General features: G+C 30.4%; 1 protein-coding gene across 2 annotated transcripts in view; it reads right to left on the reverse strand.

Annotated features, from left to right (window-relative positions):
* The window catches only part of abcd4 (ATP-binding cassette, sub-family D (ALD), member 4), a 28,724-nt gene extending 2,549 nt beyond the window's left edge, over positions 1-26,175 (reverse strand). For both annotated transcript variants that reach the window (XM_077586897.1, XM_077586896.1), the window contains exons 1-15: positions 25,873-26,175; positions 25,687-25,805; positions 24,367-24,494; positions 24,114-24,253; positions 22,908-23,024; positions 21,916-22,041; positions 21,746-21,796; positions 21,593-21,687; positions 21,408-21,529; positions 20,750-20,841; positions 20,602-20,691; positions 20,320-20,525; positions 20,165-20,256; positions 20,065-20,101; positions 19,917-19,966 (exon numbers count right to left, since the gene is read on the reverse strand). In XM_077586897.1, coding sequence (XP_077443023.1) covers positions 19,917-19,966; positions 20,065-20,101; positions 20,165-20,256; positions 20,320-20,525; positions 20,602-20,691; positions 20,750-20,841; positions 21,408-21,529; positions 21,593-21,687; positions 21,746-21,796; positions 21,916-22,041; positions 22,908-23,024; positions 24,114-24,253; positions 24,367-24,494; positions 25,687-25,805; positions 25,873-25,919 — 1,512 coding nt within the window. In that variant the 5' untranslated portion in view covers positions 25,920-26,175. The remainder of the gene's footprint in view (positions 1-19,916; positions 19,967-20,064; positions 20,102-20,164; positions 20,257-20,319; positions 20,526-20,601; positions 20,692-20,749; positions 20,842-21,407; positions 21,530-21,592; positions 21,688-21,745; positions 21,797-21,915; positions 22,042-22,907; positions 23,025-24,113; positions 24,254-24,366; positions 24,495-25,686; positions 25,806-25,872) is intronic.
* Positions 26,176-26,290: the final 115 nt, after the last annotated feature.

The following is a 26,290-nucleotide window of genomic DNA, read 5'->3' on the forward strand; positions in this document are numbered from 1 at the left end:
AGTAAGGCTTTTTTTCCTTAAAAACGACATAGTATAATAAGGCTTTTTCCCCCTTAAAAACGACTTAGTATAGTAAGGCTTTTTTTCTTAAAAAAACGACATAGTATAGTAAGGCTTTTTTTCTTAAAAAACGACATAGTATAGTAAGGCTTTTTTTTCTTAAAAAACGACATAGTATAGTAAGGCTTTTTTTCTTAAAAAACGACATAGTATAGTAAGGCTTTTTTTCTTAAAAAACGACATAGTATAGTAAGGCTTTTTTTCTTAAAAAACGACATAGTATAGTAAGGCTTTTTTTCTTAAAAAACGACATAGTATAGTAAGGCTTTTTTTCTTAAAAAACGACATAGTATAGTAAGGCTTTTTTTCTTAAAAAACGACATAGTATAATAAGGCTTTTTTTCTCAAAAAACGACATAGTATAGTAAGGCTTTTTTCCCTTAAAAACGACATAGTATAATAAGACTTTTCCCCCCCTTAAAAACGACATAGTATAGTAAGGCTTTTTTTCTTAAAAAACGACATAGTATAGTAAGGCTTTTTTTCTTAAAAAACGACATAGTATAGTAAGGCTTTTTTCCCTTAAAAACGACATAGTATAGTAAGGCTTTTTTTCTTAAAAAACGACATAGTATAGTAAGGCTTTTTTTCTTAAAAAAACGACATAGTATAGTAAGGCTTTTTTTCTTAAAAAACGACATAGTATAGTAAGGCTTTTTTTCTTTAAAAAACGACATAGTATAGTAAGGCTTTTTTTCTCAAAAAACGACATAGTATAGTAAGGCTTTTTTTCTTAAAAAACGACATAGTATAGTAAGGCTTTTTTTCCTTAAAAACGACATAGTATAGTAAGGCTTTTTTTCTTAAAAAACGACATAGTATAGTAAGGCTTTTTTTCTTAAAAAAACGACATAGTATAGTAAGGCTTTTTTTCTTAAAAAACGACATAGTATAGTAAGGCTTTTTTTCTTTAAAAAACGACATAGTATAGTAAGGCTTTCTTTCTCAAAAAACGACATAGTATAGTAAGGCTTTTTTTCTTAAAAAACGACATAGTATAGTAAGGCTTTTTTTCCTTAAAAACGACATAGTATAGTAAGGCTTTTTTTCTTAAAAAACGACATAGTATAGTAAGGCTTTTTTTCCTTAAAAACGACATAGTATAGTAAGGCTTTTTTTCTTAAAAAACGACATAGTATAGTAAGGCTTTTTTTCTTAAAAAACGACATAGTATAGTAAGGCTTTTTTTCTTAAAAAACGACATAGTATAGTAAGGCTTTTTTTCTTAAAAAACGACATAGTATAGTAAGGCTTTTTTTCTCAAAAAACGACATAGTATAGTAAGGCTTTTTTCCCTTAAAAACGACATAGTATAATAAGGCTTTTTCCCCCTTAAAAATGACATAGTATAGTAAGGCTTTTTTTTTCTTAAAAAACGACATAGTATAGTAAGGCTTTTTTTCTTAAAAAACGACATAGTATAGTAAGGCTTTTTTTCTTAAAAAACGACATAGTATAGTAAGGCTTTTTTTCCCTTAAAAACGACATAGTATAGTAAGGCTTTTTCCCTTAAAAACGACATAGTATAGTAAGGCTTTTTTTCTTTAAAAACGACATAGAATAGTAAGGCTTTTTTAAATTAAAAAACGACATAGTATAGTAAGGCTTTTTTTCTTAAAAAAACGACATAGTATAGTAAGGCTTTTTTTCTTAAAAAACGACATAGTATAGTAAGGCTTTTTTTCTTAAAAAACGACATAGTATAGTAAGGCTTTTTTTCTTAAAAAACGACATAGTATAGTAAGGCTTTTTTTCTTAAAAAACGACATAGTATAGTAAGGCTTTTTTTCTTAAAAAACGACATAGTATAGTAAGGCTTTTTTTCTTAAAAAACGACATAGTATAGTAAGGCTTTTTTTCTTAAAAAACGACATAGTATAGTAAGGCTTTTTTTCTTAAAAAACGACATAGTATAGTAAGGCTTTTTTTCTTAAAAAACGACATAGTATAGTAAGGCTTTTTTTCTCAAAAAACGACATAGTATAGTAAGGCTTTTTTCCCTTAAAAACGACATAGTATAATAAGACTTTTCCCCCCCTTAAAAACGACATAGTATAGTAAGGCTTTTTTTCTTAAAAAACGACATAGTATAGTAAGGCTTTTTTTCTTAAAAAACGACATAGTATAGTAAGGCTTTTTTCCCTTAAAAACGACATAGTATAGTAAGGCTTTTTTTCTTAAAAAACGACATAGTATAGTAAGGCTTTTTTTCTTAAAAAAACGACATAGTATAGTAAGGCTTTTTTTCTTAAAAAACGACATAGTATAGTAAGGCTTTTTTTCTTTAAAAAACGACATAGTATAGTAAGGCTTTTTTTCTCAAAAAACGACATAGTATAGTAAGGCTTTTTTTCTTAAAAAAACGACATAGTATAGTAAGGCTTTTTTTCCTTAAAAACGACATAGTATAGTAAGGCTTTTTTTCTTAAAAAACGACATAGTATAGTAAGGCTTTTTTTCCTTAAAAACGACATAGTATAGTAAGGCTTTTTTTCTTAAAAAACGACATAGTATAGTAAGGCTTTTTTTCTTAAAAAACGACATAGTATAGTAAGGCTTTTTTTCTTAAAAAACGACATAGTATAGTAAGGCTTTTTTTTTCTTAAAAAACGACATAGTATAGTAAGGCTTTTTTTCTTAAAAAACGACATAGTATAGTAAGGCTTTTTTTCTTAAAAAACGACATAGTATAGTAAGGCTTTTTTTCCCTTAAAAACGACATAGTATAGTAAGGCTTTTTCCCTTAAAAACGACATAGTATAGTAAGGCTTTTTTTCTTAAAAAACGACATAGTATAGTAAGGCTTTTTTTCTTAAAAAACGACATAGTATAGTAAGGCTTTTTTTCTTAAAAAACGACATAGTATAGTAAGGCTTTTTTTCTTAAAAAACGACATAGTATAGTAAGGCTTTTTTTCTTAAAAAACGACATAGTATAGTAAGGCTTTTTTTCTTAAAAAACGACATAGTATAGTAAGGCTTTTTTTCTCAAAAAACGACATAGTATAGTAAGGCTTTTTTCCCTTAAAAACGACATAGTATAATAAGACTTTTCCCCCCCTTAAAAACGACATAGTATAGTAAGGCTTTTTTTCTTAAAAAACGACATAGTATAGTAAGGCTTTTTTTCTTAAAAAACGACATAGTATAGTAAGGCTTTTTTCCCTTAAAAACGACATAGTATAGTAAGGCTTTTTTTCTTAAAAAACGACATAGTATAGTAAGGCTTTTTTTCTTAAAAAAACGACATAGTATAGTAAGGCTTTTTTTCTTAAAAAACGACATAGTATAGTAAGGCTTTTTTTCTTTAAAAAACGACATAGTATAGTAAGGCTTTTTTTCTCAAAAAACGACATAGTATAGTAAGGCTTTTTTTCTTAAAAAAACGACATAGTATAGTAAGGCTTTTTTTCCTTAAAAACGACATAGTATAGTAAGGCTTTTTTTCTTAAAAAACGACATAGTATAGTAAGGCTTTTTTTCCTTAAAAACGACATAGTATAGTAAGGCTTTTTTTCTTAAAAAACGACATAGTATAGTAAGGCTTTTTTTCTTAAAAAACGACATAGTATAGTAAGGCTTTTTTTCTTAAAAAACGACATAGTATAGTAAGGCTTTTTTTTTCTTAAAAAACGACATAGTATAGTAAGGCTTTTTTTCTTAAAAAACGACATAGTATAGTAAGGCTTTTTTTCTTAAAAAACGACATAGTATAGTAAGGCTTTTTTTCCCTTAAAAACGACATAGTATAGTAAGGCTTTTTCCCTTAAAAACGACATAGTATAGTAAGGCTTTTTTTCTTTAAAAACGACATAGAATAGTAAGGCTTTTTTAAATTAAAAAACGACATAGTATAGTAAGGCTTTTTTTCTTAAAAAAACGACATAGTATAGTAAGGCTTTTTTTCTTAAAAAACGACAAGGTATAGTAAGGCTTTTTTTCTTAAAAAACGACATAGTATAGTAAGGCTTTTTTTCTTAAAAAACGACATAGTATAGTAAGGCTTTTTTTCTTAAAAAACGACATAGTATAGTAAGGCTTTTTTTCTTAAAAAACGACATAGTATAGTAAGGCTTTTTTTCTTAAAAAACGACATAGTATAGTAAGGCTTTTTTTCTTAAAAAACGACATAGTATAGTAAGGCTTTTTTTCTTAAAAAACGACATAGTATAGTAAGGCTTTTTTTCTTAAAAAACGACATAGTATAGTAAGGCTTTTTTTCTCAAAAAACGACATAGTATAGTAAGGCTTTTTTCCCTTAAAAACGACATAGTATAATAAGACTTTTCCCCCCCTTAAAAACGACATAGTATAGTAAGGCTTTTTTTCTTAAAAAACGACATAGTATAGTAAGGCTTTTTTTCTTAAAAAACGACATAGTATAGTAAGGCTTTTTTCCCTTAAAAACGACATAGTATAGTAAGGCTTTTTTTCTTAAAAAACGACATAGTATAGTAAGGCTTTTTTTCTTAAAAAAACGACATAGTATAGTAAGGCTTTTTTTCTTAAAAAACGACATAGTATAGTAAGGCTTTTTTTCTTTAAAAAACGACATAGTATAGTAAGGCTTTTTTTCTCAAAAAACGACATAGTATAGTAAGGCTTTTTTTCTTAAAAAAACGACATAGTATAGTAAGGCTTTTTTTCCTTAAAAACGACATAGTATAGTAAGGCTTTTTTTCTTAAAAAACGACATAGTATAGTAAGGCTTTTTTTCCTTAAAAACGACATAGTATAGTAAGGCTTTTTTTCTTAAAAAACGACATAGTATAGTAAGGCTTTTTTTCTTAAAAAACGACATAGTATAGTAAGGCTTTTTTTCTTAAAAAACGACATAGTATAGTAAGGCTTTTTTTCTTAAAAAACGACATAGTATAGTAAGGCTTTTTTTCTCAAAAAACGACATAGTATAGTAAGGCTTTTTTCCCTTAAAAACGACATAGTATAATAAGGCTTTTTCCCCCTTAAAAATGACATAGTATAGTAAGGCCTTTTTTTTCTTAAAAAACGACATAGTATAGTAAGGCTTTTTTTCTTAAAAAACGACATAGTATAGTAAGGCTTTTTTTCTTAAAAAACGACATAGTATAGTAAGGCTTTTTTTCTTAAAAAACGACATAGTATAGTAAGGCTTTTTTTCTTAAAAAACGACATAGTATAGTAAGGCTTTTTTTCTCAAAAAACGACATAGTATAGTAAGGCTTTTTTCCCTTAAAAACGACATAGTATAATAAGACTTTTCCCCCCCTTAAAAACGACATAGTATAGTAAGGCTTTTTTTCTTAAAAAACGACATAGTATAGTAAGGCTTTTTTTCTTAAAAAACGACATAGTATAGTAAGGCTTTTTTCCCTTAAAAACGACATAGTATAGTAAGGCTTTTTTTCTTAAAAAACGACATAGTATAGTAAGGCTTTTTTTCTTAAAAAAACGACATAGTATAGTAAGGCTTTTTTTCTTAAAAAACGACATAGTATAGTAAGGCTTTTTTTCTTTAAAAAACGACATAGTATAGTAAGGCTTTTTTTCTCAAAAAACGACATAGTATAGTAAGGCTTTTTTTCTTAAAAAAACGACATAGTATAGTAAGGCTTTTTTTCCTTAAAAACGACATAGTATAGTAAGGCTTTTTTTCTTAAAAAACGACATAGTATAGTAAGGCTTTTTTTCCTTAAAAACGACATAGTATAGTAAGGCTTTTTTTCTTAAAAAACGACATAGTATAGTAAGGCTTTTTTTCTTAAAAAACGACATAGTATAGTAAGGCTTTTTTTCTTAAAAAACGACATAGTATAGTAAGGCTTTTTTTTTCTTAAAAAACGACATAGTATAGTAAGGCTTTTTTTCTTAAAAAACGACATAGTATAGTAAGGCTTTTTTTCTTAAAAAACGACATAGTATAGTAAGGCTTTTTTTCCCTTAAAAACGACATAGTATAGTAAGGCTTTTTCCCTTAAAAACGACATAGTATAGTAAGGCTTTTTTTCTTTAAAAACGACATAGAATAGTAAGGCTTTTTTAAATTAAAAAACGACATAGTATAGTAAGGCTTTTTTTCTTAAAAAAACGACATAGTATAGTAAGGCTTTTTTTCTTAAAAAACGACAAGGTATAGTAAGGCTTTTTTTCTTAAAAAACGACATAGTATAGTAAGGCTTTTTTTCTTAAAAAACGACATAGTATAGTAAGGCTTTTTTTCTTAAAAAACGACATAGTATAGTAAGGCTTTTTTTCTTAAAAAACGACATAGTATAGTAAGGCTTTTTTTCTTAAAAAACGACATAGTATAGTAAGGCTTTTTTTCTTAAAAAACGACATAGTATAGTAAGGCTTTTTTTCTTAAAAAACGACATAGTATAGTAAGGCTTTTTTTCTTAAAAAACGACATAGTATAGTAAGGCTTTTTTTCTCAAAAAACGACATAGTATAGTAAGGCTTTTTTCCCTTAAAAACGACATAGTATAATAAGACTTTTCCCCCCCTTAAAAACGACATAGTATAGTAAGGCTTTTTTTCTTAAAAAACGACATAGTATAGTAAGGCTTTTTTTCTTAAAAAACGACATAGTATAGTAAGGCTTTTTTCCCTTAAAAACGACATAGTATAGTAAGGCTTTTTTTCTTAAAAAACGACATAGTATAGTAAGGCTTTTTTTCTTAAAAAAACGACATAGTATAGTAAGGCTTTTTTTCTTAAAAAACGACATAGTATAGTAAGGCTTTTTTTCTTTAAAAAACGACATAGTATAGTAAGGCTTTTTTTCTCAAAAAACGACATAGTATAGTAAGGCTTTTTTTCTTAAAAAAACGACATAGTATAGTAAGGCTTTTTTTCCTTAAAAACGACATAGTATAGTAAGGCTTTTTTTCTTAAAAAACGACATAGTATAGTAAGGCTTTTTTTCCTTAAAAACGACATAGTATAGTAAGGCTTTTTTTCTTAAAAAACGACATAGTATAGTAAGGCTTTTTTTCTTAAAAAACGACATAGTATAGTAAGGCTTTTTTTCTTAAAAAACGACATAGTATAGTAAGGCTTTTTTTCTTAAAAAACGACATAGTATAGTAAGGCTTTTTTTCTCAAAAAACGACATAGTATAGTAAGGCTTTTTTCCCTTAAAAACGACATAGTATAATAAGGCTTTTTCCCCCTTAAAAATGACATAGTATAGTAAGGCCTTTTTTTTCTTAAAAAACGACATAGTATAGTAAGGCTTTTTTTCTTAAAAAACGACATAGTATAGTAAGGCTTTTTTTCTTAAAAAACGACATAGTATAGTAAGGCTTTTTTTCCCTTAAAAACGACATAGTATAGTAAGGCTTTTTTCCCTTAAAAACGACATAGTATAGTAAGGCTTTTTTTCTTTAAAAACGACATAGTATAGTAAGGCTTTTTTTATTAAAAAACGACATAGTATAGTAAGGCTTTTTTTCTTAAAAAACGACATAGTATAGTAAGGCTTTTTTTCTTAAAAAACGACATAGTATAGTAAGGCTTTTTTTCTTAAAAAACGACATAGTATAGTAAGGCTTTTTTTCTCAAAAAACGACATAGTATAGTAAGGCTTTTTTTTCTCAAAAAACGACATAGTATAGTAAGGCTTTTTCCCCCTTAAAAACGACATAGTATAGTAAGGCTTTTTTTCTTAAAAAACGACATAGTATAGTAAGGCTTTTTTTCTTTAAAAAACGACATAGTATAGTAAGGCTTTTTTTATTAAAAAACGACATAGTATAGTAAGGCTTTTTTTCTTAAAAAACGACATAGTATAGTAAGGCTTTTTTTCTTAAAAAAACGACATAGTATAGTAAGGCTTTTTTTCTTAAAAAACGACATAGTATAGTAAGGCTTTTTTCCCCTTAAAAACGACATAGTATAGTAAGGCTTTTTTTCTTAAAAAACGACATAGTATAGTGAGGCTTCTTTTCTTAAAAAACGACATAGTATAGTAAGGCTTTTTTTCTTAAAAAACGACATAGTATAGTAAGGCTTTTTTTCATTAAAAACGACATAGTATAATAAGGCTTTTTTCCCCTTAAAAACGACATAGTATAATAAGGCTTTTTTCCCCTTAAAAACGACATAGTATAGTAAGGCTTTTTTTTATTAAAAAACGACATAGTATAGTAAGGCTTTTTTTCTTAAAAAACAACATAGTATAGTAAGGCTTTTTTTCTTAAAAAACGACATAGTATAGTAAGGCTTTTTTTCATTAAAAACGACATAGTATAATAAGGCTTTTTTCCCCTTAAAAACGACATAGTATAATAAGGCTTTTTTCCCCTTAAAAACGACATAGTATAGTAAGGCTTTTTTTTATTAAAAAACGACATAGTATAGTAAGGCTTTTTTTCTTAAAAAACGACATAGTATAGTAAGGCTTTTTTTCTTAAAAAACGACATAGTATAGTAAGGCTTTTTTTCCCTTAAAAACGACATAGTATAGTAAGGCTTTTTTTTATTAAAAAAACGACATAGTATAGTAAGGCTTTTTTTCTTAAAAAACGACATAGTATAGTAAGGCTTTTTTTCTTAAAAAACGACATAGTATAGTAAGGCTTTTTTTCTTAAAAAACGACATAGTATAGTAAGGCTTTTTTCTCAAAAAACGACATAGTATAGTAAGGCTTTTTTTTCTCAAAAAACGACATAGTATAGTAAGGCTTTTTCCCCCTTAAAAACGACATAGTATAGTAAGGCTTTTTTTCTTAAAAACGACATAGTATAGTAAGGCTTTTTTTCTTTAAAAAACGACATAGTATAGTAAGGCTTTTTTATTAAAAAACGACATAGTATAGTAAGGCTTTTTTTCTTAAAAAACGACATAGTATAGTAAGGCTTTTTTTCTTAAAAAAACGACATAGTATAGTAAGGCTTTTTTTCTTAAAAAACGACATAGTATAGTAAGGCTTTTTTCCCCTTAAAAACGACATAGTATAGTAAGGCTTTTTTTCTTAAAAAACGACATAGTATAGTGAGGCTTCTTTTCTTAAAAAACGACATAGTATAGTAAGGCTTTTTTTCTTAAAAAACGACATAGTATAGTAAGGCTTTTTTTCATTAAAAACGACATAGTATAATAAGGCTTTTTTCCCCTTAAAAACGACATAGTATAATAAGGCTTTTTTCCCCTTAAAAACGACATAGTATAGTAAGGCTTTTTTTTATTAAAAAACGACATAGTATAGTAAGGCTTTTTTTCTTAAAAAACGACATCGTATAGTAAGGCTTTTTTCCCCTTAAAAACGACATAGTATAGTAAGGCTTTTTTTCTTAAAAAACGACATAGTATAGTGAGGCTTCTTTTCTTAAAAAACGACATAGTATAGTAAGGCTTTTTTTCTTAAAAAACGACATAGTATAGTAAGGCTTTTTTTCATTAAAAACGACATAGTATAATAAGGCTTTTTTCCCCTTAAAAACGACATAGTATAATAAGGCTTTTTTCCCCTTAAAAACGACATAGTATAGTAAGGCTTTTTTTAATTAAAAAACGACATAGTATAGTAAGGCTTTTTTTCTTAAAAAACAACATAGTATAGTAAGGCTTTTTTTCTTAAAAAACGACATAGTATAGTAAGGCTTTTTTTCATTAAAAACGACATAGTATAATAAGGCTTTTTTCCCCTTAAAAACGACATAGTATAATAAGGCTTTTTTCCCCTTAAAAACGACATAGTATAGTAAGGCTTTTTTTTATTAAAAAACGACATAGTATAGTAAGGCTTTTTTTCTTAAAAAACGACATAGTATAGTAAGGCTTTTTTTCTTAAAAAACGACATAGTATAGTAAGGCTTTTTTTCTTAAAAAACGACATAGTATAGTAAGGCTTTTTTTCCTCAAAAAACGACATAGTATAGTAAGGCTTTTTCCCCTTAAAAACGACATAGTATAATAAGGCTTTTTCCCCCTTAAAAACGACTTAGTATAGTAAGGCTTTTTTTCTTAAAAAAACGACATAGTATAGTAAGGCTTTTTTTCTTAAAAAAACGACACAGTATAGTAAGGCTTTTTTTCTTAAAAAACGACATAGTATAGTAAGGCTTTTTTTCTTAAAAAACGACATAGTATAGTAAGGCTTTTTCCCCCTTAAAAACGACATAGTATAGTAAGGCTTTTTTTCTTAAAAAACGACATAGTATAGTGAGGCTTCTTTTCTTAAAAAACGACATAGTATAGTAAGGCTTTTTTTCTTAAAAAACGACATAGTATAGTAAGGCTTTTTTTCTCAAAAAACGACATAGTATAGTAAGGCTTTTTTCCCTTAAAAACGACATAGTATAATAAGGCTTTTTCCCCCTTAAAAACGACATAGTATAGTAAGGCTTTTTTTCTTAAAAAACGACATAGTATAGTAAGGCTTTTTTTCTTAAAAAACGACACAGTATAGTAAGGCTTTTTTTCTTAAAAAACGACATAGTATAGTAAGGCTTTTTTTCCCTTAAAAACGACATAGTATAGTAAGGCTTTTTTTCTTAAAAAACGACATAGTATAGTAAGGCTTTTTTTCCCTTAAAAACGACATAGTATAGTAAGGCTTTTTTTCTTAAAAAACGACATAGTATAGTATGGCTTTTTTTCTCGTAAAAAACAACATAGTATAGTAAGGCTTTTTTTCTTTAAAAAACGACATAGTATAGTAAGGCTTTTTTTCTTAAAAAACGACATAGTATAGTAAGGCTTTTTTTCTTAAAAAAAAAACGACATAGTATAGCAAGGCTTTTTTTCCTTAAAAACGACATAGTATAGTAAGGCTTTTTTTCTTAAAAAAACGACATAGTATAGTAAGGCTTTTTTTCTTAAAAAACGACATAGTATAGTAAGGCTTTTTTTCTTAAAAAACGACATAGTATAGTAAGGCTTTTTTTCTTAAAAAACGACATAGTATAGTAAGGCTTTTTTTCTTTAAAAAAACGACATAGTATAGTAAGGCTTTTTTTCATTAAAAACGACATAGTATAATAAGGCTTTTTTCCCCTTAAAAACGACATAGTATAATAAGGCTTTTTTCCCCTTAAAAACGACATAGTATAGTAAGGCTTTTTTTCTTAAAAAAACGACATAGTATAGTAAGGCTTTTTTTCTTACAAAACGACATAGTATAGTAAGGCTTTTTTTCTTAAAAAACGACATAGTATAGTAAGGCTTTTTTCCCTTAAAAACGACATAGTATAGTAAGGCTTTTTTTCCTTTAAAAACGACATAGTATAATAAGGCTTTTTTCCCCTTAAAAACGACATAGTATAGTAAGGCTTTTTTTTATTAAAAAACGACATAGTATAGTAAGGCTTTTTTATTAAAAAACGACATAGTATAGTAAGGCTTTTTTTCTTAAAAAACGACATAGTATAGTAAGGCTTTTTTTCTCAAAAAACGACATAGTATAGTAAGGCTTTTTTCCCTTAAAACGACATAGTATAATAAGGCTTTTTCCCCCTTAAAAACGACATAGTATAGTAAGGCTTTTTTTCTTAAAAAACGACAGTATAGTAAGGCTTTTTTTCTTAAAAAACGACATAGTATAGTAAGGCTTTTTTCCCTTAAAAACGACATAGTATAGTAAGGCTTTTTTTCCTAAAAAACGACATAGTATAGTAAGGCTTTTTTCCCTTAAAAACGACATAGTATAGTAAGGCTTTTTTTCCTAAAAAACGACATAGTATAGTAAGGCTTTTTTTCCTTAAAAACGACATAGTATAATAAGGCTTTTTCCCCCTTAAAAACGACTTAGTATAGTAAGGCTTTTTTTCTTAAAAAAACGACATAGTATAGTAAGGCTTTTTTTTATTAAAAAACGACATAGTATAGTAAGGCTTTTTTTCTTAAAAAACGACATAGTATAGTAAGGCTTTTTTTATTAAAAAACGACATAGTATAGTAAGGCTTTTTTTCATTAAAAACGACATAGTATAATAAGGCTTTTTTCCCCTTAAAAACGACATAGTATAATAAGGCTTTTTTCCCCTTAAAAACGACATAGTATAGTAAGGCTTTTTTTTAATTAAAAAACGACATAGTATAGTAAGGCTTTTTTTCTTAAAAAATGACATAGTATAGTAAGGCTTTTTTTCTTAAAAAAACGACATAGTATAGTAAGGCTTTTTTTCTTAAAAAACGACATAGTATAGTAAGGCTTTTTTCCCCTTAAAAACGACATAGTATAGTAAGGCTTTTTTTCTTAAAGAACGACATAGTATAGTGAGGCTTCTTTTCTTAAAAAACGACATAGTATAGTAAGGCTTTTTTTCTTAAAAAACGACATAGTATAGTAAGGCTTTTTTTCTCAAAAAACGACATAGTATAGTAAGGCTTTTTTCCCTTAAAAACGACATAGTATAATAAGGCTTTTTCCCCCTTAAAAACGACATAGTATAGTAAGGCTTTTTTTCTTAAAAAACGACATAGTATAGTAAGGCTTTTTTTCTTAAAAAACGACATAGTATAGTAAGGCTTTTTTTCTTAAAAAACGACATAGTATAGTAAGGCTTTTTTTCCCTTAAAAACGACATAGTATAGTAAGGCTTTTTTTTTAAAAAACGACATAGTATAGTAAGGCTTTTTTCCCTTAAAAACGACATAGTATAGTAAGGCTTTTTTTCCTAAAAAACGACATAGTATAGTAAGGCTTTTTTTCTCAAAAAACGACATAGTATAGTAAGGCTTTTTTTTCTCAAAAAACGACATAGTATAGTAAGGCTTTTTCCCCCTTAAAAACGACATAGTATAGTAAGGCTTTTTTTCTTAAAAAACGACATAGTATAGTAAGGCTTTTTTTCTTAAAAAACGACATAGTATAGTAAGGCTTTTTTCCCTTAAAAACGACATAGTATAGTAAGGCTTTTTTTCCTAAAAAACGACATAGTATAGTAAGGCTTTTTTTCTTAAAAAACGACATAGTATAGTAAGGCTTTTTTTCCTTAAAAACGACATAGTATAGTAAGGCTTTTTCCCCCTTAAAAACGACATAGTATAGTAAGGCTTTTTTTCTTAAAAAACGACATAGTATAGTAAGGCTTTTTTTCTTAAAAAACGACATAGTATAGTAAGGCTTTTTTCCCTTAAAAACGACATAGTATAGTAAGGCTTTTTTTCCTAAAAAACGACATAGTATAGTAAGGCTTTTTTTCTTAAAAAACGACATAGTATAATAAGGCTTTTTTCCCCCTTAAAAACGACTTAGTATAGTAAGGCTTTTTTTCTTAAAAAAACGACATAGTATAGTAAGGCTTTTTTTCTTAAAAAAACGACATAGTATAGTAAGGCTTTTTTTTATTAAAAAACGACATAGTATAGTAAGGCTTTTTTTCTTAAAAAACGACATAGTATAGTAAGGCTTTTTTTCTTAAAAAACGACATAGTATAGTAAGGCTTTTTTTCTCAAAAAACGACATAGTATAGTAAGGCTTTTTTTTCTCAAAAAACGACATAGTATAGTAAGGCTTTTTCCCCCTTAAAAACGACATAGTATAGTAAGGCTTTTTTTCTAAAAAAACGACATAGTATAGTAAGGCTTTTTTTCTTAAAAAACGACATAGTATAGTAAGGCTTTTTTCCCTTAAAAACGACATAGTATAGTAAGGCTTTTTTTCCTAAAAAACGACATAGTATAGTAAGGCTTTTTTTCTTAAAAAACGACATAGTATAGTAAGGCTTTTTTTCCTTAAAAACGACATAGTATAATAAGGCTTTTTTCCCCTTAAAAACGACTTAGTATAGTAAGGCTTTTTTTCTTAAAAAAACGACATAGTATAGTAAGGCTTTTTTTCTTAAAAAACGACATAGTATAGTAAGGCTTTTTTTCTTAAAAAACGACATAGTATAGTAAGGCTTTTTTTCTTAAAAAAACGACATAGTATAGTAAGGCTTTTTTTCTTAAAAAACGACATAGTATAGTAAGGCTTTTTCCCCTTAAAAACGACATTGTATAGTAAGGCTTTTTTTCTTAAAAAACGACATAGTATAGTGAGGCTTCTTTTCTTAAAAAACGACATAGTATAGTAAGGCTTTTTTTCTTAAAAAAACGACATAGTATAGTAAGGCTTTTTTTCATTAAAAACGACATAGTATAATAAGGCTTTTTTCCCCTTAAAAACGACATAGTATAGTAAGGCTTTTTTTCTTAAAAAAACGACATAGTATAGTAAGGCTTTTTTTCTTAAAAAACGACATAGTATAGTAAGGCTTTTTTTCATTAAAAACGACATAGTATAATAAGGCTTTTTTCCCCTTAAAAACGACATAGTATAGTAAGGCTTTTTTAAATTAAAAAACGACATAGTATAGTAAGGCTTTTTTTCTTAAAAAACGACATAGTATAGTAAGGCTATTTTTCTTAAAAAACGACATAGTATAGTAAGGCTTTTTTTCTCAAAAAACGACATAGTATAGTAAGGCTTTTTTCCCTTAAAAACGACATAGTATAATAAGGCTTTTTCCCCCTTAAAAACGACATAGTATAGTAAGGCTTTTTTTCTTAAAAAACGACATAGTATAGTAAGGCTTTTTTTCTTAAAAAACGACATAGTATAGTAAGGCTTTTTTTCTTAAAAAACGACATAGTATAGTAAGGCTTTTTTTCTTAAAAAACGACATAGTATAGTAAGGCTTTTTTTCCCTTAAAAACGACATAGTATAGTAAGGCTTTTTTTCTTATAAACGACATAGTATAGTAAGGCTTTTTTCCCTTAAAAACGACATAGTATAGTAAGGCTTTTTTTCTTTTAAAACGACATAGTATAGTAAGGCTTTTTTTCTCAAAAAACGACATAGTATAGTAAGGCTTTTTTTTCTCAAAAAACGACATAGTATAGTAAGGCTTTTTTTTCTCAAAAAACGACATAGTATAGTAAGGCTTTTTCCCCCTTAAAAACGACATAGTATAGTAAGCCTTTTTTTCTTAAAAAACGACATAGTATAGTAAGGCTTTTTTTCTAAAAAAACGACATAGTATAGTAAGGCTTTTTTCCCTTAAAAACGACATAGTATAGTAAGGCTTTTTTTCCTAAAAAACGACATAGTATAGTAAGGCTTTTTTTCTTAAAAAACGACATAGTATAGTAAGGCTTTTTTTCCTTAAAAACGACATAGTATAATAAGGCTTTTTTCCCCTTAAAAACGACTTAGTATAGTAAGGCTTTTTTTCTTAAAAAAACGACATAGTATAGTAAGGCTTTTTTTTATTAAAAAACGACATAGTATAGTAAGGCTTTTTTTCTTAAAAAACGACATAGTATAGTAAGGCTTTTTTTCTTAAAAAAACGACATAGTATAGTAAGGCTTTTTTTCTTAAAAAAACGACATAGTATAGTAAGGCTTTTTTTTATTAAAAAACGACATAGTATAGTAAGGCTTTTTTTCTTAAAAAACGACAGAGTATAGTAAGGCTTTTTTTCTTAAAAAAACGACATAGTATAGTAAGGCTTTTTTCCCCTTAAAAACGACATAGTATAGTAAGGCTTTTTCCCCCTTAAAAACGACATAGTATAGTAAGGCTTTTTTTTATTAAAAAACGACATAGTATAGTAAGGCTTTTTTTCTTAAAAAACGACATAGTATAGTAAGGCTTTTTTCTTAAAAAACGACATAGTATAGTAAGGCTTTTTTTCTTAAAAAACGACATAGTATAGTAAGGCTTTTTTTCTCAAAAAACGACATAGTATAGTAAGGCTTTTTTCCCTTAAAAACGACATAGTATAATAAGGCTTTTTCCCCCTTAAAAACGACATAGTATAGTAAGGCTTTTTTTCTTAAAAAACGACATAGTATAGTAAGGCTTTTTTTCTTAAAAAACGACATAGTATAGTAAGGCTTTTTTCCCCTTAAAAACGACATAGTATAGTAAGGCTTTTTTTCTTAAAAAACGACATAGTATAGTAAGGCTTTTTTCCCTTAAAAACGACATAGTATAGTAAGGCTTTTTTTCTTTTAAAACGACATAGTATAGTAAGGCTTTTTTTTATTAAAAAACGACATAGTATAGTAAGGCTTTTTTTCTTAAAAAACGACATAGTATAGTAAGGCTTTTTTTCTTAAAAAACGACATAGTATAGTAAGGCTTTTTTTTCTTAAAAAACGACATAGTATAGTAAGGCTTTTTTTCTCAAAAAACGACATAGTATAGTAAGGCTTTTTTTTCTCAAAAAACGACATAGTATAGTAAGGCTTTTTCCCCCTTAAAAACGACATAGTATAGTAAGGCTTTTTTTCTTAAAAAACGACATAGTATAGTAAGGCTTTTTTTCTTAAAAAACGACATAGTATAGTAAGGCTTTTTTCCCTTAAAAACGACATAGTATAGTAAGGCTTTTTTTTCTTAAAAAACGACATAGTATAGTAAGGCTTTTTTTCCTTAAAAACGACATAGTATAATAAGGCTTTTTTCCCCTTAAAAACGACTTAGTACAGTAAGGCTTTTTTTCTTAAAAAAACGACATCGTATAGTAAGGCTTTTTTTCTTAAAAAACGACATAGTATAGTAAGGCTTTTTTCCCCTTAAAAACGACATAGTATAATAAGGCTTTTTTCCCCTTAAAAACGACATAGTATAATAAGGCTTTTTTCCCCTTAAAAACGACATTGTATAGTAAGGCTTTTTTTCTTAAAAAACGACATAGTATAGTAAGGCTTTTTTTCTCAAAAAACGACATAGTATAGTAAGGCTTTTTTTCTCAAAAAACGACATAGTATAATAAGGCTTTTCCCCCCTTAAAAACGACATAGTATAATAAGGCTTTTCCCCCCTTAAAAACGACATAGTATAGTAAGGCTTTTTTTCTTAAAAAACGACATAGTATAGTAAGGCTTTTTTTCTTAAAAAACGACATAGTATAGTAAGGCTTTTTTTCTTAAAAAACGCCATAGTATAGTAAGGCTTTTTTTCCTTAAAAACGTCATAGTATAGTAAGGCTTTTTTTCTTATAAACGACATAGTATAGTAAGGCTTTTTTCCCTTAAAAACGACATAGTATAGTAAGGCTTTTTTTCTTTTAAAACGACATAGTATAGTAAGGCTTTTTTTCTCAAAAAACGACATAGTATAGTAAGGCTTTTTTTTCTCAAAAAACGACATAGTATAGTAAGGCTTTTTTCCCTTAAAAATGACATAGTATAGTAAGGCTTTTTTTCCTAAAAAACGACATAGTATAGTAAGGCTTTTTTTCTTAAAAAACGACATAGTATAGTAAGGCTTTTTTTCCTTAAAAACGACATAGTATAGTAAGGCTTTTTTCCCCTTAAAAACGACTTAGTATAGTAAGGCTTTTTTTCTTAAAAAAACGACATAGTATAGTAAGGCTTTTTTTCTTAAAAAAACGACATAGTATAGTAAGGCTTTTTTTATTAAAAAGCGACATAGTATAGTAAGGCTTTTTTTCTTAAAAAACGACATAGTATAGTAAGGCTTTTTTTCTTAAAAAAACGACATAGTATAGTAAGGCTTTTTTTCTTAAAAAATGACATAGTATAGTAAGGCTTTTTTCCCCTTAAAAACGACATAGTATAGTAAGGCTTTTTTTCTTAAAAAACGACATAGTATAGTGAGGCTTCTTTTCTTAAAAAACGACATAGTATAGTAAGGCTTTTTTTCTTAAAAAACGACATAGTATAGTAAGGCTTTTTTTCATTAAAAACGACATAGTATAATAAGGCTTTTTTCCCCTTAAAAACGACATAGTATAATAAGGCTTTTTTCCCCTTAAAAACGACATAGTATAGTAAGGCTTTTTTTTTATTAAAAAACGACATAGTATAGTAAGGCTTTTTTTCTTAAAAAACGACATAGTATAGTAAGGCTTTTTTCTTAAAAAACGACATAGTATAGTAAGGCTTTTTTTCTTAAAAAACGACATAGTGTAGTAAGGCTTTTTTTCTCAAAAAACGACATAGTATAGTAAGGCTTTTTTCCCTTAAAAACGACATAGTATAATAAGGCTTTTTCCCCCTTAAAAACGACATAGTATAGTAAGGCTTTTTTTCTTAAAAAACGACATAGTATAGTAAGGCTTTTTTTCTTAAAAAACGACATAGTATAGTAAGGCTTTTTTTCTTAAAAAACGACATAGTATAGTAAGGCTTTTTTTCCCTTAAAAACGACATAGTATAGTAAGGCTTTTTTTCTTAAAAAACGACATAGTATAGTAAGGCTTTTTTCCCTTAAAAACGACATAGTATAGTAAGGCTTTTTTTCTTTTAAAACGACATAGTTTAGTAAGGCTTTTTTTTATTAAAAAACGACATAGTATAGTAAGGCTTTTTTTCTTAAAAAACGACATAGTATAGTAAGGCTTTTTTTCTTAAAAAACGACATAGTATAGTAAGGCTTTTTTTTCTTAAAAAACGACATAGTATAGTAAGGCTTTTTTTCTCAAAAAACGACATAGTATAGTAAGGCTTTTTTTTCTTAGAAAACGACATAGTATAGTAAGGCTTTTTCCCCCTTAAAAACGACATAGTATAGTAAGGCTTTTTTTCTTAAAAAACGACATAGTATAGTAAGGCTTTTTTTCTTAAAAAACGACATAGTATAGTAAGGCTTTTTTCCCTTAAAAACGACATAGTATAGTAAGGCTTTTTTTTCTTAAAAAACGACATAGTATAGTAAGGCTTTTTTTCCTTAAAAACGACATAGTATAATAAGGCTTTTTCCCCTTAAAAACGACTTAGTATAGTAAGGCTTTTTTTCTTAAAAAAACGACATAGTATAGTAAGGCTTTTTTTCTTAAAAAAACGACATAGTATAGTAAGGCTTTTTTTCTTAAAAAACGACATAGTATAGTAAGGCTTTTTTTCATTAAAAACGACATAGTATAATAAGGCTTTTTTCCCCTTAAAAACGACATAGTATAATAAGGCTTTTTTCCCCTTAAAAACGACATAGTATAGTAAGGCTTTTTTTTATTAAAAAACGACATAGTATAGTAAGGCTTTTTTTCTTAAAAAACGACATAGTATAGTAAGGCTTTTTTTCTCAAAAAACGACATAGTATAGTAAGGCTTTTTTTCTTAAAAAACGACATAGTATAGTAAGGCTTTTTTTCTTAAAAAAACGACATAGTATAGTAAGGCTTTTTTTCCTTAAAAACGACATAGTATAGTAAGGCTTTTTTTTCTTAAAAAACGACATAGTATAGTAAGGCTTTTTTTCTTTAAAACAACAACATAGTATAGTAAGGCTTTTTTTCTTTAAAAAACGACATAGTATAGTAAGACTTTTTTTCTTAAAAAACGACATAGTATAGTAAGGCTTTTTTCCCTTAAAAACGACATAGTATAGTAAGGCTTTTTTTCTTAAAAAACGACATAGTATAGTAGGCTTTTTTTCTTAAAAAACGACATAGTATAGTAAGGCTTTTTTCCCTTAAAAACGACATAGTATAGTAAGGCTTTTTTTCTTAAAAAACGACATAGTATAGTAGGCTTTTTTTCTTAAAAAACGACATAGTATAGTAAGGCTTTTTTCCCTTAAAAACGACATAGTATAGTAAGGCTTTTTTCCCTTAAAAACGACATAGTATAATAAGGCTTTTTTCCCCTTAAAAACGACATAGTATAGTAAGGCTTTTTTTCTTAAAAAACGACATAGTATAGTAAGGCTTTTTTTCTTAAAAAACGACATAGTATAGTAAGGCTTTTTTTCTTAAAAAACGACATAGTATAGTAAGGCTTTTTTTCTTAAAAAACGACATAGTATAGTAAGGCTTTTTTCCCCTAAAAAACGACATAGTATAGTAAGGCTTTTTTTATTTAAAAAAACGACCATGTATAGTAAGGCTTTTTTCTATTAAAAAAACGACCATGTATAGTAAGGCATTTCTTTGTCAAAAACTGTGTTTTTGCGGAAGGCAAAAAACTTGACTCACCACCCCTGCCAGCTCCAGAAACTTCATTATTCTGTCATCATCCACAAACCCTGACGAGGAAAGAAAACAAAACAAAAAACACACCATCATCGAACACAAAAACACAGTAAATCCCGTTCCCGTTCGCAAAGTGTCATCGTCACCCTACCTGATGCAGGGAAAATGTCCTTAAGCGGGTAGATCACCTGCTCAAAGTGCACACGACCTTTTTAATGGGCTCCACTTCCAATATTGCCCAGAGGAATTACCTGCTCGCGCAGGGTGCCATCTGTCAGGTACGGTTTTTGAGGTAGAAAGAGGGTCCCTCGAGGCCCGAAGCACGTGGTCATTTGTACCAAACCTGCCAATCCACATCAACCTGGTCAAATTGGACACCAGACAATGGACGATGAGACACCCTCACCTCGCTCTGCTTCCCACAGCCTGTTGAGGACCCTCAGGAGTGAGGTCTTCCCTGTGCCCGTGTTGCCCACCACCAGAAGATGAGCGCCCTCGCTAATGGTCAAACTCAGGTTCTCCACCAGGCGGCGCTCCGAGTAGGGGGACTTGAAGGACAGGTTGTCCACCACGAAAGCCGTGTCCACGGGGCCGCCGTGAACGTTGAAGTCGCTGCATGGAAGAACCCAATTTTTAAGAAAATAATAATAATAATAATAATCCAAATCTTCCAGAAGCCCCGCCCCACCTGTCAAAATCGTAGCTTTCTCCCGAAGCCGGGTCGTAGTCGCACTGCTCGCGCAGGACGTCGTCCGTCGCCTCCTTCAGCTGACCGATCCTAGAGATGAAGACGCGGGACGGGATGAGGACGAGAGGGCGAGGGGGCGGGGCGCTACCTGTGGGCGTAGCCGGCCACGTCCGACAGCGTGGCGCTCAAGTCCAGGAGATGCGTGAAGCAGTTGATCAAGTAGATGCACACAAAGGCGTTCTGTGTGGACAAAAAAAGGACATGGTGGACAATTATTGGGACATCTCCAATATTTGCTGAAATCAATCTAATAAGCAATGAATTTTTGAGGACTGTCTTTATGGATGTTTTAACTAATTAATAAAAATCAAATGTGTTTATGAAGCAGACTGTGCAAGTTTGAAATTTAACAAAATGAGACATTGCCTGTGCTCCCATCTGGTGGTCATTTGATGTACTTCTTTTTTTTAACCGAAGGGTGGCTGCACCAATTCTACAACATTTTTATAAAGTCTGCAAAAAATATGAGTGTGAGGTAATTTTAAAACAGAATTACTGATGAACATTTTTTTCCTAAAAATCGACATAGTATAGTATGGCTTTTCCCCCTAAAAAACGACATAGTATAGTATGGCTTTTTTTCCCCTAAAAAAAACGACATAGTATAGTATGGCTTTTTTCCCTAAAAAACAACATAGTATAGTATGGCTTTTTTCAATAAAAACGACATAGTATAGTAAGGCTTTTTTTCTGCCAATTTTGCAAAAACAACAACAACAACCAAAAATGAAGTATTTTCCACCAACCCGGCTAATGAGCGCGCTGAGCTGCCCCGGCGTCAAACCATCGTAGAGCCCGGCGAAGATGGGAATGGCGATGACGACGTAGCTGAGGAATCCGCCCATGTAATCGAAGGTGTTGACCCCAACTAAAATCGGACATGCGCCAAGTTATTCCACGGACGCCACAAAATGGCTTCACGCGTCCTTACGCGAAAGCCACAGCTGATTGTTGATGAGCCGTTTTTGCGTTTCCAGCAAAGTTTGCAGGCGTCTCTCCGTCCTGGCGTGCTCCACTTTACCGGCCCTGCCGGGTCAACGGACAGATTAGACGTCTATCGCCGTCCGCGGCGACTTCAACTCACCTGTAAAACGCTGCCGACTCGGCGTTGACTCGGATCTGCATGTGCTTGAACCTGCGCTCCAGAGAAGATTGGGTCAACTTTGAGAAAACTTTTGGCTAACACTTTAGCTCCTAGCGTCGTCACGGTGACGCGCTGTCCAACGGAGAGTTACCGTTGAGGAAAAAGCATACCTGAAGTCGCCCTCCAGTTTCTCTTGCTCGCACAGAGTGGACACCACGGGTCCCATGAGGATTTTATTGGCCACCGTGCCCAGCACGAAAAAGGCAAAAATGCTCACCGGGCCCATCCAGCCGGTGCTGAGAAGGAAAGCAAAAATTTGCATGATTGTTTGTAACATTAAAACAAATTATTACTCTTGGAGCTCCTTTTTTTAACCTAAACTGTATTAACGTAAACTACAAAGCTGCTGGGCAAATGAACTCGTGATCTTAAATTGCATGATTGTTTCAGAATTAACATAAAAATATTTATTATGCTTGGAAGTCCAATTTTTTTTTACCCAAACTATCATATTTTAATTGCACAACTATTTCTAACTTTAAAAAAAATACTACTATTGGAACCCCATTTTTTAAACCTAAACTGTCAAAGTACAACTCATATTTTAATTGCACAATTATTTCTAACTTATTACTCTTGCACCTCCATTTTTTGAACCCAAACTATCATATTTTAATTGCACAATTAGTTCTAACTTAAAAAAAATACTACTATTGGAACTCCATTTTTTAACCCAAACTATCAAAGTACAACTCATTTTTAAATTGCACAATTATTTCCGACTTTAAATAAATACTTATTACTCTTGGAACTCCATTTTTTTAACCAGAACAATCATATTTTAATTCCACAATTATTTCTAACTTTAAAACAAAATACTACTATTGGAACTCCATTTTTTTAACCCAAACTGTCAAAGTACAACTCATTTTTAAATTGCACAATTATTTCCAACTTTAAAAAAATACTCAATTTTTTTGAACCCAAACCGTCTTAACGTGAACCACAAACCCGTTGAAATGGGTGTGTCCTAATTTTTTTTCCAGTTTTAGCTCTAAAATAAAGGAATATTCCTCCACTGCTAGCTAAACGGGGAGCATATTTTACACCAGCCGCAAATTTCAAACATGCTAAATGAGCATTTTTTAAGTGTATACAATACCTGTAGAAGCAATGGTAGGTATAATACGTCAACGTGAATGGCGACACAATGAGCCGGCTTGCCATGGAGCTCATTTGCTTGCACAGCCTTTCCACATCTTGACTGATCCGCTGATCGCTATCCATAGAAAGAAGAAAGAAAAATTAAATTCACTACTGCAAGGGTGTCAAACTCGGGTTGATTCACGGGCCTCATGAACGTCAACTCAATTTCATGTGGGCCGGACCATTTTAGATATAATAATTAGATATATTTTTTAATCAGATTAAAAGAACTGGATCAAAAGCCCTAAATATTCAGTTTTTTTATAGATCCAAAACAATGTTAATTTGAGCTTTTTTTCTTAGTAAGGGAAAACATCTTTTAATCATTCGTTTCTCATTTCAAAAGGAAACTAAATATTTTTAAATTATTTTCAATAAAGTGAAAAACAGAAAATATTAATAAGATATATTTATTTTTAGATTTTCCAAAATGCTTTTTGAACTAAAAACACAAAAAGAAAAATAAAGGGATTAAAAATTGCAATTACTATTGATTTAAAAAGGGAAAAATCAGGAAATATAATATACTACATCTATAATCTTCATTTGAATTTGATCCTAAAACAGAAAGTCAACATTCATGATTTACTTTCTCGGGCCGCACAAAATGATGCGGCGGGCCAGATTTGGCCCCCGGGCCGCCACTTTGACACCTGTGCACTACTGCATAAGACGCTGTTTTTTTGCATTGAAATTAGATTGGGAAATGAGTCAGAAATCTTACATTCGGGCTCTAGATGTTGTACCTATCCACAAACGCAGAGGGCGCCATATAAACCAAATTTAAACACTTTGATGGTTAATGCAGTTATTTTCATTTTGATGTTTGATCAAGTTCATTTACGTTTCAAAAACCAATTTTCATTCATTTACAAATGTGACTGCACTTTGACATGTTAAAACATTCAATATTAAGATATTGATAGTTTTTGTATGATTTGAACAAGGCAAAATAACATGCTTTTTCTCTCTAATATATTGTTAGAATTATTTGTTTCAGATTTGCTCATTATTTTCGCTATAAAAATTGAATTTAGTGTTGTTGGGGCTTCGGTCGGTTTGCTTGGTTTCCTAGTGTGACCAACTCAAGTGTTTGTAATTGCCTCGTTAACCAACCCCCGCCTCGTTCACCAACCCCCGAAGGGAAAAAGCAGTTGCTCACGGGTTGTCGATGTCTTCTCGGAGGACGTTGAGAGTGTAATAGACACGCCCCTGAAAGTAACCCTTGTGTAGATTCTCCGTTATGGTCTTCCTCCAGTTCACGTACATCAAGCTAGCGATGTACTGGTCCAAACTTTTCAACTGTAGCACAGATTACAGGACGGTGTTAAAAAAATAATACAGTAGAAAATGTTGTAATATTTATAGACTTTGACGCTGTCCTATTTTAAGAGTTTTGGGGTGATTGGACTTACGGTGGAATTGAGGATTATAACTAGAGCTGCGGTAAGGAGGAGGCTTTTAAAGCCCTCGCTGTCCTTGTCGGCCAAAACGTTGTAGAAACGACTGGGAAGGACGCCCACTTGGTAAATGATCAGCTGCTCTGGTTTATAGAGGAGGAAAAACAATGGATGAGTAAGCACCTGGTTAAAGAAATCATAAAAAAGAAGAGAGAGATCGTCAAAGTCTGACAAAGGTCAGAGGTCAAAGGTCTTGCGCAGATTTGTCGGTCGCTATCAGTGATGAGGTTGCAAAACGGCGTGATGGGAACAATAAAATGCCTGATTTTAGTGTTTTTTTTTTACTGACTATTGTATTGTTGCATAGTTGCAGAAAAAGTTTCACTTTTATTTGTAACCATTTCTTCTCAGAGTAGATATTAGCTTGATATTTTTATGCAAATTTGACTTTGAGTTTGATTTACTTAATAAGGGAGAGCACATAATATATTTATATTCATGTAAATATGTAAGATTGAAGCCGAGAGCTAATTTTAGTCTTTAAATTTTTAAAATATTTTAACATTATACTGGTAACCTAAAAACTAATCACAAAGTGGCGGCCCGGGGGCCAAATCTGGCCCGCTGCATCATTTTGTGCGGCCCGAGAAAGTAAATCATGAGTGCCGACTTTCTATTTTAGGATCAAATTCAAATGATGATAGATGTACATTACATTTCCTGATTTTCCCCTTTTTAAAATTAATCATTGCAATTTTTGAATCCATTTTTTCTTGTGTTTTTAGTTCAAAAAGCATTTTGTAAAATCTAAAAATGAATAAAATACATGATTAAAAGACATTTTCCAATACTAAGAAAAAAAAGCTCAAATAAATATTGCTTTAGATCTGTAAAAACGGACTATTTGGGGCTTTTGATCCAGTTCTTTTAATCCGATTTAAAACAAAAATCTAAATATTAGATCTAAAATGAAGTTGACGTTAATGCGGCCCGCGAAGCAACCCAAGTTTGACACCCCTGCACTAACTCATCACCTGCCATTGACAAACACAGACGTCCATTTTATGATAAAATATTATGGCCGGCTGTGAATGACCATTCAACACCATATTTGTTTCAGTACCATTGACATCTCTAGACGTCCATTCCATTTTAACAAGGACATGTGGCAGCATTAGCTGACTTCCAGTCAAAATTAGTTTGGACGTCCACCGCTATCAATGTTAGCCCAGGAGTGAAATTGATGAAATTACAACACCAATCACGTGACACTTTCACGTGACGTCACACTTCCTGGAAAAAGTTACCTTTCGTGTGCTATTTCGTTCACAATACCTGCTAAAGTGACTCCGAGCAGCGTAGCAAACATGAGGACACTTTGACTTCTCCATGACGGGAAGAGAACCTTCAAAATAGCGCAGAACCTCTGCACGAACTTCCAGTCTAACTTGGGTCTACCAAAACAACAACAATTCCCCAATAAAAATGGAGTTCTTCAATGAAACTGTCGACAATTCTTACCTCGTTTCTTTTGTACCGCTTCCATTGGACTTATCGAAGGGAGGCATTGGCGCGAAAATAAGAAAAATAATCACATTGAGCTAATTTAGCTAGGTAGCCGTCGACGTCCACCGTAAAGCGCAAAATAACCGGCTTTACAGTGTTATTCGAAAGAAAATGCTTAGGACACACGCTTGAAGCTACGGTGTCTATGAATGAAACATAGTTGAATAAAATAAATACATTTAAACGCTACAATTCTCCTGGACGAAGAACGATAAATGTGCACATACGGTGCCTTACTTTGTTTATTCGCCGTAGTAAAGCTCCACTTCCGCTTTAACCGGAGATTGAACAAATAAAAGCCTTAAATCTTTTCCAAATACATACGTACTTCCCGTACTTCCAAATTAAACTTCTACGTACAAAGTTAAAAAAA

The sequence above is a fragment of the Stigmatopora argus genome, chromosome 19 (assembly GCF_051989625.1).
Source record: "Stigmatopora argus isolate UIUO_Sarg chromosome 19, RoL_Sarg_1.0, whole genome shotgun sequence".
NCBI lineage: Eukaryota > Metazoa > Chordata > Actinopteri > Syngnathiformes > Syngnathidae > Stigmatopora > Stigmatopora argus.